The sequence below is a fragment of the Bos indicus genome, chromosome 25 (assembly GCF_029378745.1).
Source record: "Bos indicus isolate NIAB-ARS_2022 breed Sahiwal x Tharparkar chromosome 25, NIAB-ARS_B.indTharparkar_mat_pri_1.0, whole genome shotgun sequence".
Lineage (NCBI taxonomy): Eukaryota > Metazoa > Chordata > Mammalia > Artiodactyla > Bovidae > Bos > Bos indicus.
The window spans coordinates 17542269-17557317 of NC_091784.1; the positions used below are offsets into that span (position 1 = coordinate 17542269).

At 37.6% G+C, this 15049-nt stretch overlaps 1 protein-coding gene across 3 annotated transcripts in view; it reads right to left on the reverse strand.

The window, feature by feature from the left end:
* Nucleotides 1–15049, reverse strand: part of SMG1 (SMG1 nonsense mediated mRNA decay associated PI3K related kinase) — a 98998-nt gene that overhangs the window by 25913 nt on the left and 58036 nt on the right. For all 3 annotated transcript variants that reach the window (XM_019987278.2, XM_019987277.2, XM_070779723.1), the window contains 13 exons: nt 14885–15044; nt 14036–14156; nt 10988–11236; nt 10416–10700; nt 8945–9089; nt 8688–8826; nt 7590–7820; nt 7303–7480; nt 6479–6640; nt 5683–5900; nt 5226–5380; nt 3497–3719; nt 59–305 (listed from right to left, as the gene is read on the reverse strand). In XM_019987278.2, coding sequence (XP_019842837.2) covers nt 59–305; nt 3497–3719; nt 5226–5380; nt 5683–5900; nt 6479–6640; nt 7303–7480; nt 7590–7820; nt 8688–8826; nt 8945–9089; nt 10416–10700; nt 10988–11236; nt 14036–14156; nt 14885–15044 — 2513 coding nt within the window. The remainder of the gene's footprint in view (nt 1–58; nt 306–3496; nt 3720–5225; nt 5381–5682; nt 5901–6478; nt 6641–7302; nt 7481–7589; nt 7821–8687; nt 8827–8944; nt 9090–10415; nt 10701–10987; nt 11237–14035; nt 14157–14884; nt 15045–15049) is intronic.

The window sequence follows — 15049 nt, forward strand, 5'->3', positions numbered from 1 at the left end:
AACAACACACACAGCATTAAAACATTAATAATCAGATTAATGCTCTTTTAAATCCCACCTTTGAAAAGATAAGGATAGCTCTTCCCATCTGATCCTAGAAAGAGAAGTTTCTTTGGCTTGGTTTTAGTAGGTAAGATTGTGATGGTTCCACCAACACTGTGGATTGTGACAGTATCTCTGGCTGAGACTTCTCCGGGAAGAGCAATTTCAGTGTTAGTCATGGCAGCCAGCCATGGGCTGATTTCTTCAAGACGCAAGATGTAACTTGCACGTTTCTGTGCTCTCTGTTGCAAACTCAGCATTATCTATATTTAAGGTAGGAAAAGTTTACATAATCATTACCACACTTACTTTCCTCTACATTTAATCTGGCTTAAAGATAAATTTAAAATACAAACACCTCTTGTCTAGTTCATTTAATTTGCTGTTACATATTTGGGCCTTCCTGGGAAGGGAAACACTGATGTGCTAATATGCTCTCGGTGATTTCTACTTTGTTCAGACCTCTCCCAAATAAGCAATGAAATCATAGCAGATGGAAAAACAATAACTGCTGTGATCACAAAATTCAAGGCTTGTAGCGAACTAATTCCCCAGTGTTAAGCTATGTCCAATCAACACCCAAACAGATCAATTCAGTCCTAGCAAAAGAACAAAAGATATAGCAAGTTACTGGCAGGTAACTTAAAGGTGGCACACACCTTTAAGAAAGCCATCTGGGCTAACAAACACATGAAAAGATGTTCAACATCACTCATTATCAGAGAAATGCAAATCAAAACCACTATGAGGTACCATTTCATGCCAGTCAGAATGGCTGCGATCCAAAAGTCTACAAGCAATAAATGCTGGAGAGCGTGTGGAGAAAAGGGAACCCTCTTACACTGTTGGTGGGAATGCAAACTAGTACAGCCACTATGGAGAACAGTGTGGAGATTCCTTAAAAAGCTGGAAATAGAACTGCCTTATGACCCAGCAATCCCACTGCTGGGCATACACACTGAGGAAACTAGAATTGAAAGAGACACGTGTACCCCAATGTTCATTGCAGCACTGTTTATAATAGCCAGGACATGGAAGCAACCTAGATGTCCATCAGCAGATGAATGGATAAGAAAGCTGTGGTACATATACACAATGGAGTATTACTCAGCCATTAAAAAGAATACCTTTGAATCAGTTCTAATGAGGTGGATGAAACTGGAGCCTATTATACAGAGTGAAGTAAGCCAGAAAGAAAAACACCAATACAGTATACTAAGTCATATATATGGAATTTAGAAAGATGGTAACATTTTACCCTGTATACGAGACAGCAAAAGAGACACTGATGTATAGAACAGTCTTGTGGACTCTGTGGGAGAGGGAGAGGGTGGGATGATTTGGGAGAATGGCACTGAAACATGAATATCATATATGAAATGAGTCGCCAGTCCAGGTTCGATGAACGATACTGGATGCTTGGGGCTGGTGCACTGGGACAACTCAGAGGGATGGTACAGGGAAGGAGGAGGGAGGGTTCAGGATGGCGAACACATGTATACCTGTGGCAGATTCATGTTGATATATGGCAAAACCAATACAATATTGTAAAGTTAAAAAATTTAAAAAAAAAATCACACACACAAAAAAAGCCATCTGAAAATTTAGTAATAATTTAGAGCTCAGACTATTTGAAGTATGCAGAAAACACACAATCTTTCTAATAACTCACAGAGAGAGAATCATGTATAGCTGTATCCCTACTTAGCTAACTCAATAATCTACACCAGAATTAATGAACTCTGGGCTCTGCTTTCACGTGAAACATTTTAATCAATCCTTAGCAACATTTGTCCATAAAAGGAAAAAGGTAACTGGAAACACCTCAAGTATTCACTGACGGGACAAAAGATAAACTGTGGTACTGTTCAATAATCTATTCATGTTCAGCTGTATACAAAATATGGATGAATTATTTTAAAAAAACAAAAGCAAAAACCTAATGCTGACGAATCATTTATGGAAGTGGTAAAACACATACAATACACATAAAATATAATCTCATTTATATGAAATTCAAAAACAGGAGAGGCTAAACTATACCATTTAGAAATGTATCAATAAAAACTATTTTCTTTAAAAAGGATTAATTCAAAATTCAGAGCAGTGGTTGTGGAGAGGAAGATATAATTATGGAGGGACACAGTACTTCAAAAATTTTTCTTTATGACTTATCTCACACACACACAGAGGGTTTTTTAAAAAAATATTCCCTATGGGAGGAGTGCAGGAGAGGGAAAGATCAGTATTAGCAGATGCAAACTAGCATATACAGGATGGATAAACAAGGAACTACTGTATAGCACAGGGAATTATACTCAATAACCTATGATAAACCACAATAGAAAAGAATATGAAAAATAAATATATATTAAAAAAGTCACTTTGCTATACAGTTGAAGTTAATACAACATTGTAAATCAACTATATATCAATTTTTTAAAAGTGGGACTTCCTGGGAGGTCCAAAGGTTAAGACTCCACTGCAGGGGGCACACGCAGGACCCCTGATTGGGGAGCTGAGATCCCACAAGCCAAGCACTGTGGCCAAATAAAAAAAAGTATCCTTCCTATCTCCTCTGGGTTTCCTGGTTGATTTACTGAGAAGAACGCAAAGCAAGAAATTACTGCTGGAACATGAGAAAAATAAGTTTTGGCTAAGTCACACAAATAAACTTCATCCTTCATGTTAGTGCTCTTGTCTTGAGCTCCTAAGGCATTTCCTCTGAATGTAGCATTTCCTCTTGTTCACATTTTCTCCTTAAAGTCAGGTGTACTTTGTCTCTACACTGTCTAGCTTTTAACAGTTTTTTCATTACTAAAGTAAGGGAATCAGTTAAGATCAATTACAGGAATGGGACAGAGAAAGAAGGGATAAGAAAAAGATATAAAGTAATAAATAGGATCCCCCAACTAATGGTGCTATTGCTAAAACAGATGCAAACCAAATACAGAATTAAGTGGATCAAATCATGAAAGATAAGGATTCTCAAATATTTAAACATACTAATCATTCTTCAGCCTATGCAGAACTGCTGTCAAAAAAATTACTTATAAAAATTGATGCTGTTATTTATATGTGAATATTTTGTCTGTTAGAAATACTGAATACCCCTCCACTAAGAAAAACTACATAGGTACAAGATTAAATTTGTTAATCTTTTATGAGAAGAATACAGCAGGCAGTCAAGCCCCTTCCCTAACACCTTATAGAATATTCTTCCTTGGTGGGAACCCTCAGTAGATGCAGTTTGCCACCCTAGGACCACTTAACCTCAAATTCTCAAAAATGAAGAAAATACCTTTCTCTATATTCTTTATAGCAACTGAACACTGGCTGTATTCCATGGGTTTAGAAAGTCTTCTCTCTGTGTTCTAAGTAAAAAGAGACCCCTTACTTAAGTTTATCTCACGGAATTTCCCATTTCAGTAGCATTCTTGAGATTTTTCTATACCTCTTTAAATGGAATCCAGCTGCTTCCAGGCTTTGCAGGGTTTGACGGTGTTTTCAGCTTTTCTAGAGCATTTTCAATGGCATCACCATAGTTATCCTGAAACCACTTTTCATGAGGTGTTTCTGCAGGGGCCGCTGTGATGCTCCTAACGTGCTCCAAAGCAAATACGATGGGCTTCATCAAAGCTGTGTGCTTCTCCCGCATAATTGCGATTTTCTCTTCTCTGACCAGAAAGACACAGAGTTCAATACAAACAAGGAAGAATTTAAATTGTCAAGTGTAAGTAAACAGCATAAAAGAATAATCAAAATAAATTACTAAAATGTTTGCAAAGTAACTGACCACAACAGCACTGTAAAAAATCCAGCATATAAAAGACGCAGCTTCTCCTTTTAACAAATGGTGCTAGGAAAGCTGGATACCTGCTTACAAAAGAATGAAGCTGGAGTGTTACCTGATACTAACATGCAAAAAAAAAGTCAAATGGATCAAAGACCTAAACATAAAAGCTAAGACTTCATTTAAAACTCTTAGAAGAAAACAAAAGAAAAAACAGATAAACTGGGCTACATAAAACTAAAAACTTTTGTGCATCAAAAGAGATCTTCATTCAAGAGTGAAAAATACACAAAATAGGAAAAAATATTTGCAAATCAATGTATCTGATAAAGGGATTAAAATCCAGAATATTTAGAGAGCTCCTAAATTTCCAACAACAATAAAACAACCCAATTCAAAAATGAGCAAAAGATTCAAACAGACAAAGGAGATATACAAATGGTCAATAAGCACATGAAAAGATACCATTCCACACCCATTAGGATGTCACTATCAGTAAGACAGAAAACAATACATGTTAGCGAGGATATGGAGAAACTGAAATCCTAGAGCACAGTTTACCAGTTCCTCTACAAGTTAAACATAGAATTAACGTAAGACACAGCAAATTCACTGGCTCACACACAAAATAATTAAAAGCAGGGACTCAGATACTTGTAAATCAATGCTGATAGAAGCACTGGTTACAAGAGCTAAAAGATAGGAGCAACTCAAGTGTCCACTGACAGAAGAGTGCATGAATAAAATGTGATAAAGAAGCCCCCTGCCAATGCAGAAGATATAAGAGACGCAGGTTTGATCCTTGGGTCATTAAGATCCCCTGGAAGAGAGCATGGCAACCCATTCCAGTATTTTTGCCTGAAGAATCCCATGGACAGAAGAGCCTGATGGGCTACAGTCCACAGGGTCGCAAAGACTTGATCAGGACTGAAACGACTTAGCGCACGCGCACACACACCCACATCCATACAATGAAATGTGATTCAGCAATAAAAAGGAAGGAAATTCTGACACATGCTACAACATGGAATGAACCTTCAAAACATGGTAAGTCAAAGAAACCAGATACAAAATGACAAATACTGTATGTTTCTAGTCACACAAGGTACTCAGAATAGTCAAATTCATACAGGCAGAAAGTAGACAAGTGGTGAGCAGGGGCTGAGGTGGAGGATGGGGAAGTACTATTAAACGGGTACAGAGCTGCTGTGGGTACAGAGCTGCTGTTCGGGAGGATGGTAAGTTCTGGAGCTGGACACAACACTGTAAATGTACTTGCTGCAACTGAATTGTACACTTAAAACTGGTTAAAATGGCAAACTTTATATGTATTTTACATTAATAAAAAGGGGCAGCTATGTTTTTGACGTTTAAATTGATAAAAACATACTTGCGTAAGGTGTTGTTGTTCTGGACTCTCTTCACCTCGTCTTCCAACTGCTGAATTCGTCTCAGGACATACATGTGTTGCTGTAACAGAACTCCCAACCAGAGCTCATCCCAGAGAACAGTGACCCTGCGCAGCTCAGCCACAAGCATCTGAACCTGCACACAGGGCACATCCAACATGCTCATCTCTAAGTCTACACACAGCTCAGTTATGCTAACACTGCAAACTTCAAGCAAAATGGGCACATCTTTTGTTCATTATCCAATTACAAAACCTCAATCAGTGATTCTATCAGTACAGATTTATAAAACCAATTTTGATTATTTTAAAGGCTTTGCTCCTTAACTATCATTTCCATAACAACTTTAGGGGTTTTGTTTTTAGGTGGCTTTTTTTGGGAGGAGAGGGGAGTGGTTATAATACAAATTTATTTTAAAACATGTGAACTGTTCTATACCTGTAACACCATAGTTGGGTTTGCCGAGGACAGTTTATCTACAATTTTGCTGTAGCAGTCCTGCATCATGGCTTGGTCTTCATTCAGTCCACTTTTAGGTTCATCCTTATTGCTATCTTGAGAAGCAGGAGGACTTCCTCCCTCACATTCAGAAACCAGCAGTTCTTCTCCTTGAATATTGCCAAGTAAAGTTGGAATTGCAGAGGAAAATTTATTTCCTATAATGAAATGGGAAAAAAGTATACATTGGCTGTTTCTCTCATGTGCATACGTTGAGTTAGGGAAAACATCTATAATGTATTTGATTCCAGAGCACTCATTTAACTCATCTTGCACATGTGCACTAAGTTGACCAAGGATCATGGATATTATGCCTTTTTACAAGTTGAGCTTCCATACTTATTAATATTATAAGCTAATAAAAGATAAGTGGGGGAAATGATAATAGGTGAGTCTCAACAAATAAAGTAAAGTTTGCCTAGCCAGAGTTCAGAACTTGGTTTCAATCCTTATCTGCCAGATAATTCAGCTCAGTGAACTGAGGGTGACTCAGTTTCTCCAAGCCCTGGCGAGTTATTTTGAGACTGAAGATACAGTGTAAAGCATACATCCTACTGCCAGACATGGCAGCTACTCACTCAGTAAGTGGTATTACTATTGATACTATTATTATTTTTGTTGGGGAAAAAAAAGTCACAAACTCTTATCAACTATGGAACATAAAGCTCAAAAAATTTTACCTAATAAACAGTGTTTGCAAACTAATTTAAAGTAGCAGTATTTTAACCTTCCTTACCTGAAGCCTGTGACTCACTACTAAGCGATATGGTGCCCACTATTGCAGGATACAGTATGAGATGCGGGGAATCCTGAGCCACGCGGCAGAGGAGGTTACAAATACTCTGGCGCACATACACTTCAGGGTGGTTTAAGCGTGAGAAAAGCTGCGGAATAATTCCTTTAGGATAAGAAGAAAAATACTTTAAAGTTATTAAAGAAAAACAGTTAACATGGTGGAGGCAAAAGGATAAAACTTGATATATGTCAGCCATTAGTTCTAGGAGCCTCAAATTTCTCCCTGGGATAACAAAGAACTATATACATAATAGCTCTTGATTTGCAGGTTTAGTAAGGGTACACAGCTGTAATCAAAATCTTGATTCAAACGTTACACAGAAATATATTGTCTGTGAATGCCTGTAAAAGAAGGCAGATATAGACAATTTTTTCAAAGGGATATGAAATTTTTTGAAACATTCTTATCACTCTCTCCAAAATTCCTTTTCTATATTAAAAGCTTTTTGCCTCTCAGCCTTCCATTTCTCTGAAAGGTGGGAGGGAAGTGGTATAACAAGCAGTCCACAGTGTCGTCTGAACTAATTTAGCTATTTCATAACACATTCAAACAGTAAACATATAGGAACTTTTTTTTTGGCCACACCATTAAGCACGTAGGATCTCAGTTCCCCAACCAGGAATCGAACCCACACCCCCTGCAGTGAAAGTATAGTTTCAACCACTGGCCTGCCAGGGAAATCCAAGGAACTATTATGTTTCAACTGTCTTACTACATTCTACCCAGAAGTACTTTTCCCTGAAACATTTTATTTAGACCACCACCTCTCCAAGGCGCAGTAGGTGTTGTTTCCAAGCCATGTTCCAGATACTGCCGAAGCTCCCCAGCGTGCTTCACGAGCAACCTGAGCAACCGCAGCGTGGCCATCACAATCATGTCATCCGTGCTCTGCTCCACTCTGTGGCTTAAATGGAGCCGAGGGTCATCTTCATCTAAAGGAATCTAAGGATGAGAGACAAGAGGATACAATTAAACAATTCCAAATGCTGTTTTCATCTACTAGAAAAGAAATTTCAAATAAACTTTCATAAAAGAATACTGTGCTACCTACCTGCCCAGCATTGAGTTTAAGGAAAGTAAAATATGCGCTGCAGGACAGTTTATACAGGCTGAAGATTCTGTCCACAACTTTCCTCCACACTTTAATGACTCCTTCTGTTGCACTTTCATCAAGTTCTGAAAGCCATGGGCAACTTGATATTAACTGACGCCAGATAACATCAACCATGTCATCTTCCTCATTATCTTCACTTTCTGTGATCTGAAGCGTTATATCTTCATCCTAAAGAAAAACAGGGCAAAAAAATGCTATTTGGGGACACAAATTTTAAAAAGGAGAAAGGTACATGATTTTCCTAATATATGCAAGCATTTTCTCATTTATGAAAGATCAAAATATTCCACATTTAGTGCTATGCATGCTAAATAAATGTTACCATGCTTCTCTTACCAATGTAGCTAATGAAGAAGGATATAGGCATTTAGCAAAGATTAAAGATTTTGATTTGGGGAATTTAAATGCTTCAGTTACAATATAATATTCTTCCTGCAGAGAATTACCTGACCCTCTACAGTACTGCACACGTACCTAAGACCAGCTTTGGCAGACACTGATATATGCCAAAGTCTAGAACAAGAAGTCAACAGTTTTAGCTCAGCAAATAAAATTCACATGTCTAAAGTCTACAACCAAATTAGACTTATAACATTCTAGAACTAATAGAATTTTGAGACAGAAGGGAATAAATCATACAGACTATCTAGTCGGCTGGTTTTCAGCTATGGCTGTATAAATATCACCTAGTAAACTTACACAAACCCTCCTATGCCCAACACATACATAAACATTCCATTCAGAATATGTGGGGTAGTGCTTAGACATGAGCATATTTTAAAAAGCTTCTAAGCTAGTGATAAGAAGCTAATATCTGATAAGAGCAGTGAAAAGAGAAATCTATTTTACATAAAAAGAACTTCACCTTTTTTAACAGAACCCTAAGGAAATGACTTGATTTCTCAAATCACATTCTTCTTAGAAAAATATTTTAATTCACTTTCACCTTATCGAAGTTTCATCTGAAATATTTAATCAGGTATATGCTATTTAGAACACTATTTCCCCCAAAATACTGTATCAGGTTTTTCTTGCCTGAATCCCCGCTGGGCGACACACAGCCTGACCAAGAATACCATATATTCTCTCTTTTTCTTCTTCGGTTATGGTGTCTGGGAGCAGATTCTGAACTTCAGATTTTTCTCTAGGCAACAGACGAACACCTTCTCCCTGACTATAAAAATAAAACAAATCATCAGTATTTCAGCTACCAAAGCTTTGCCATGTCAGTAGACATTTTAAATCTCTATTTTGCAATGCATTAAATAAATTACACATTTTAACATACATACCTGGCATTGTCAACCACCTTTCTGCCCCACCTGTAAGCCCAACTAGCCAATGCGGCCCAAGATTTGGCTACTTCAGGTGCCTGTACTGAAGACAGATGATACAGCTGTCCCAAGATGAAGTCAGGTTCCCCAACTCCAATATGTACTGCCATGATGGGAAAAAAAAAAAAAATAACAATGTCACATTCATAAATTTCTAACAGCATTTTCATTTACATTTTAGGAATTTGCTATCGGTCAGTAAGTCCTATAACATTATAATGGTACATAATTTGATAAAGCACACATTTGTATTATGCTTTTCTGAAAGGCTAATATGTTGAAATCAATCACTCAGCTTCTCAAGTAAGCCTGTAAAACACATCAATGTTTTTCATGACACCGAACTTTACAAACAGTTCAGGTGTCAGACGTGTAGTAGAGTGTCTTGTATTTTGGATATGATTGGCCATTTCCTCACAATTAGATTCAGCTTAAAAATTCTGGCAAAAATAATATGTGATAAGTAGACAATTTCATTCAATGAGAGAATCATGAAGTACTATCTTTATCCCCAATTTAGAAATGAAGAAATCTCCTGCTATAGTGCCACTTGCCAATATGAAGATTTATAATGGTAACAAGCCATATGCCTTACAAATAAAGACACCTATAGTACATAGATTAGAATTACTTAGACTAATCTAAGTAACTACAGTTCTAGGATTCACAACATCAAAATGAACAACATAAACAAAATTCTAATGTTTTAGCAAAACATCTAGTTATCTCTCAATCTGTAAAACCTGGACAATGGTGCCTATCACAACAGGCACCCGAACACTGAATGAATTAACTAGTTCATCTGTCGAGTACCTTTCTGTAAGGAACATACATTAGTGTCAGGACGTGAAACTTGAACCTTTCTGTAGTTTTTGTGCTTCACCAGTCAATAGGATCAGAGGCCACTATTCTATATCTATGTTAAGTTCTTCCCAGTATGAGGAAGAATTTTAAATATCACAGGTAGGACCTTTCTGCCAGCAAAAACATCTAAGTCCATAAAAGCACCATGAACTGGGGAGTTGGGAAGTATGGCCTGGGAGGCTTGAGTTCAGTGACTTCCACATGGTTGGTGTCAGATACTAAAGAAATGTGCTTGAGTCACTTCTGGGCAATATAATATACTAAATTTCCACAGACAGTTTTTGTGGCAAATTATAGTCAGCCTATAACCCATTTGCCAATGCAGGACATACAAGAGACGCAGGTTCAATCCCTAGTTTGGGAAGATCCCCTGGAGTAAGAAATGGCAACCCACTCCAGTATTCGTGCGTGAGAAATCCCATGGACAGAGACGCCAGGGGGGTTACAGTTCATGGGGTCACAAAGAGTCAAGACGCAACTGAGCACGCACACAACATTGTAAACTTTAAAACAGGGGAAATAACCTCTAAAATTAACATTTTAAAGCTATTAAAACAAATTCTACCTGTAGATTCACTCTCTATCCGAGGATACTCTTCCTCCATCGTATTAACAGATGGTAGTTCAATTAGAGTGAGTATGTTTTTAGACAAAGTAGAAAGACCCGTGAAGTTCTGCTGCTGCTGAGCTCTGTAAACCTGTTTCAGCTGTCCTGAGATTTCTTTCCATTCTGCCTGGATCCATTTAGCCAATGTCAAAATTGACTTGGCAACAGCATGCTCAGCTTTGGCAGACTTGCAGAAAGAGATGGCACAGGAACTCAACATCTCCATTGCATGTGTTGACTGGCCTATAAAAAGATCAAAACACCATCTCTTAGCAGTAAACAAATGATATTCTTTCAGGGTAAAGTAATATTGTAAATTCAGTGATAATCAATGATTTCTGGAAACATTTCTTACTATAATAATAACAAAATCAAAAGCACCAAACTATATAGATAACTCAATTACACAAAACTTATTCAGGACGCAAATGTTCTGCAAAAGTTGAAAAAAAATCAACTTTTCTATTACCATACACAGTAACATTCATACACATGATTTTTAGTATATAGTCACGTATTATTTTACTAACCTGCTGTATATAGCAGTTTCGTTTTTTCAATGTCAAGTTCAGGCCCCCATTTTTCATCCACTTGACCTTGAGTTGATAGTTTTTTAAAGTGCTGGACTAAATCCTGTGCAGTGGTAGTCTTTCCCAGCTGAACCTCGCTACACTGTGCCAGCAATCTTGTTGCAAGTGACACATTCCCCCGTTTTCTAGCAAATTTTGCTGCTGTTAGACCTAATTCCATGAGATGGCTTCTAATTGGAACTGTTTGTTCTGCAGAGAAGAAAATGTTTTATTAGTCCCAGATTGGTCTAATCCCAGAGAGCACAAAAACATGGCCAAAAATTCCTTCCCCAATTATTCTCTTTACCACTGCCTCCCTAAATAAAGATAATTCATTTTTCATTATCTTCAAATCCCTAGAAGTTAGCATAGTGCCTGGCACACAATGAACAATAAATGTTTGTTAAAATGAATGTATACACTGGAGTAGATGAAAGTAAAAATTGTCCCGTCTAAGAAATTAACTTTTTAAGTTTCTGCACCTAGTGAAGAGCCTAGGCCAATGGGCAGGGGATGAGGATAAGGCTAGACCATCCCCACTTCTTGAATAAGTACCCTCTGCCCTTCTACCATGCCATTTCCTTCTGGTTTACTCCTACCTTTCTGAAGAATCAGCTTCTCAGTCTCCTTCTCGTCCACTACCCATCCGCTATAACTGGGGCTCCTGGGGTCAAGCCTAGGCTCTCTACTCTTCTCACTCTGCATACTCTCCCTGGACAATATCATCTGCTCCTGGGGCTTCAATTACCATACAAATGCTGATGATGCTTGAATCTTATCTCTAGAGCAGACCTGACATCTGAGTCCCACCTGCCTACCAGTCTAGTCACCTATACTCGGGTATTTCAAAGGCACTTTAACCTGTGTCACATGGAATCCATTTCCCACCACCCTCCAACAGATCTCTTACTTCTCTGTTTTCGTTCTTGGGTAAAGGCACATGATCAACCTGGCTACCTGAGAAGGAATCTGGCAGTCATCTTAAATCTTAAGACTTTACTGTCAATCCTCACGTCACATCAGCTTTTTTCTGTCCCTACTGTCACTATTTTGGTTACCTTTCACAGGGACTTCTGCTGCTCTGCCTTAGGCTCTAATTTATTCTTCAACCTGTAACTGAACTGATCTTATACAAAGGTAAATCTGAATACTTAATTTCCCTTTCATCCCTTCCCTAACTCCTAAATTTGGCTTGTAAGGCACTGATGCTTGCATTCCACTCTAATCTCAATCTCATCCAGCTTCATCTCTTCCCATTCTCCCTTAGATGAGAACTGAGTCCTCTAAGAATCTTTTATTACTGCTGGTGGCCTTCACACATGGTGTTTTCTCTAAATCAGTCTGCCTTCTTTCTCAGCTTAAATGTTACTTCCTCCCCAAGTCCTTTTCTGATTCCTAGGATTAAATTAGTGGCCCTGTTGCATTATTTTAAGCACCATGTACATGCACCTCCAGTCAGCACACCATGTTGCTGTTCCTAGATTGATGACAATTTTCCCTGCTAGACTTCAGAATCCCTTTGGTCCTAGGAATGCAGAAAACAGGCTTCTCTTGTTCACCATTACATCCCAACTTACAGCACAGTACCTGGCACAAAGCACATTATTTTGATAAGGGTTTGCTAAATAAAAAAAGAAATGTGAGGAAGAGTGAAGTTCCGTGTTAGGTTACTGACATTTCCTTCTCAATTTTAAAACTTATTCAGTATAGGAAGGATGAGAAAGGAGATGATACTTGTAGCCCTACTATATGTCACGCTCTATGCTAAGGCTTTTATATACCTTGTCAATCCTTTCAAGAATCTGAGCAGGGCAATCCCCATAACTGATAAGCAAAGTGATTCAGCAGTTTATGACTTGCCATGAGGTTCCTCGATTTGCAAGTGTTGGGCAAATGATCCAAAACTAGGTCTATCTGGCACTGAGGTCCTGGTGAATCAGAGTTGCCAGTCATCACCTTGCAGCACAAGTCCCTATCCCAGCATTAGCTGACTTAAGATTTAGTAGCAAACTTACTCAGTAACTCTAACGACCACATTTTTGACAAATTTTACAGAATTCTGGCAACTTTTCTGTTTTACAGCAAAAGGAAATTTCTAATATCCATTCAACATGATATTTCTTTCTTAAAAATGAGAAATATTTATACAAATGCTAATTCTGTATTCATTTGAATTATTTAAAGCATTCACAGTATAGTACAGCTGACAAAGAATTTGAATATCCAGAACATAAGTCTTCATTAAAAATAGGCAAGAGTTGAATACTTATACATGGCCACTATACAAATGAAAAGATGCTCAATATCATTAATCATCTGGAAAATGCAAATAAAACCACAATGAGATACTACTGTAGATTCACTCCAGTGACTAAAACTAAAGACCCACTATTGCAAGTACATAGATGTCAGAAGTAATGTAAAATATACAACCACTTTATAAGAAACTGGTGAACTATTTCAAAAGTTAAACCATATGACCCAACAACTCTAATCCTAGGTATTTATTTAAGAGAAAGGCAAATGTATACCCAACCAAAGACCTGTACATGAATATCATAGCAACTTTATACATAATAGCCTGAATTTGAAAACAACTCAAGTATCTGTTAAAGGATCAACAGATAAACTATGGTGAATTCATACAATGGATATACTCAACTGTTGGAAGGATGGCAATACTGACACATGCAACACAGGGAACCTTAAAAAATAAAATGCGAGCAAGAGAAGCCAGACACAGAACACACTGTACAATTCATAAAAAAATTTAGTAAAGACAAGTCTAATCTACAGTGATGGGAAACAAATAAGCAGTTGCCCAAGACAGGACAGACAGGAGAAATACCTGGGAAGAAGCATAAGGAAACCTTTGAGGGTGACATAAATGTTCTGCATCTTGACTGTATTGGTGGCTACACACGTGAAGAAGTGTCAAAACTGATGAACTACACATTCAAAATGTGTAACTATACCTCAAAAAAGCTATTAAAAACAACAACTAGTTACCTTTTATTTTCTCCAACAACTGACTCTGGTACATCGTGTATCTTAATGCTTGCATCCATGGCCTGACATCATGCTGTTTACATGAACGCAAAGCTTCACTAAAGAGTGGAATAAGACAGTCCTGCCAGAGAAAAGTCAAAACCACTTAATGTAAAAAGAATCCTTATATGACCCCACAGGTCAGCTACTTCAGATCTATTCTAGATTTCTCTATTAAACTTTCCTCTACCTTCACTGTATCTTCTAATCACAAGGGAAAAAGACAAAAACCTTTGTTTTTCCAAAAGCAAAAATATTTTTTTCAGAATATTAAGTCCAATTTATCAATGCATTTACAATAAAGTGGTCATATTTTAATTAAAAAAGGGTTATTTTCTATAAAGCAAAAGCTAAGTTACAGAAAAACATAAAACAACCGCTTCATAAAAAGATTCTCAAGGATTATTTCCCTTGGGAAGGGTTCACTTTTGGTTAAACTTTATCCTGTTTGAAGGAGGAGGCACTGTGTCGTCTTTTCAGTCAAATCTGAAATTTATACAATCTGGTATATATTTTCATAATCAACTCCTCGTGCAAAAAAAGGAAGGAGGAAAGGAGGAAAGGAAGGAAGAAGAAAAATTAAGCAACTAGCCATGCTTATGTTCCATCTTCCTCACATAGTTCTCCAGTGAAAATCTGCCTGAAAAATGGCATTTTAGATTTCTGGATTTAATATTAATAGCTTGTCCAAAAATGCTACAAATGTTATTTTTAAAACTTTTTTAAAAAACTTGAGAAACAGCTCTTGTCCACACTAATGCCTATTAATGGTCAAAAGAATATCCTGGTTAAAAATGTATACATACGCACCTCTGTGGAAAGTCTGTTGGAAACTGTGTTCTCCAAAGCAGAAGAGCAATACAGCTGTAAAGTACTTAGGACTGGCAGAGACTGGGAAACCGTTAGAGTAGAAAGTCTCAGGGGTCCAACAGCTATGCGGGAGGTTTGCTTCAGGTACTTCACCACATTTCTGAA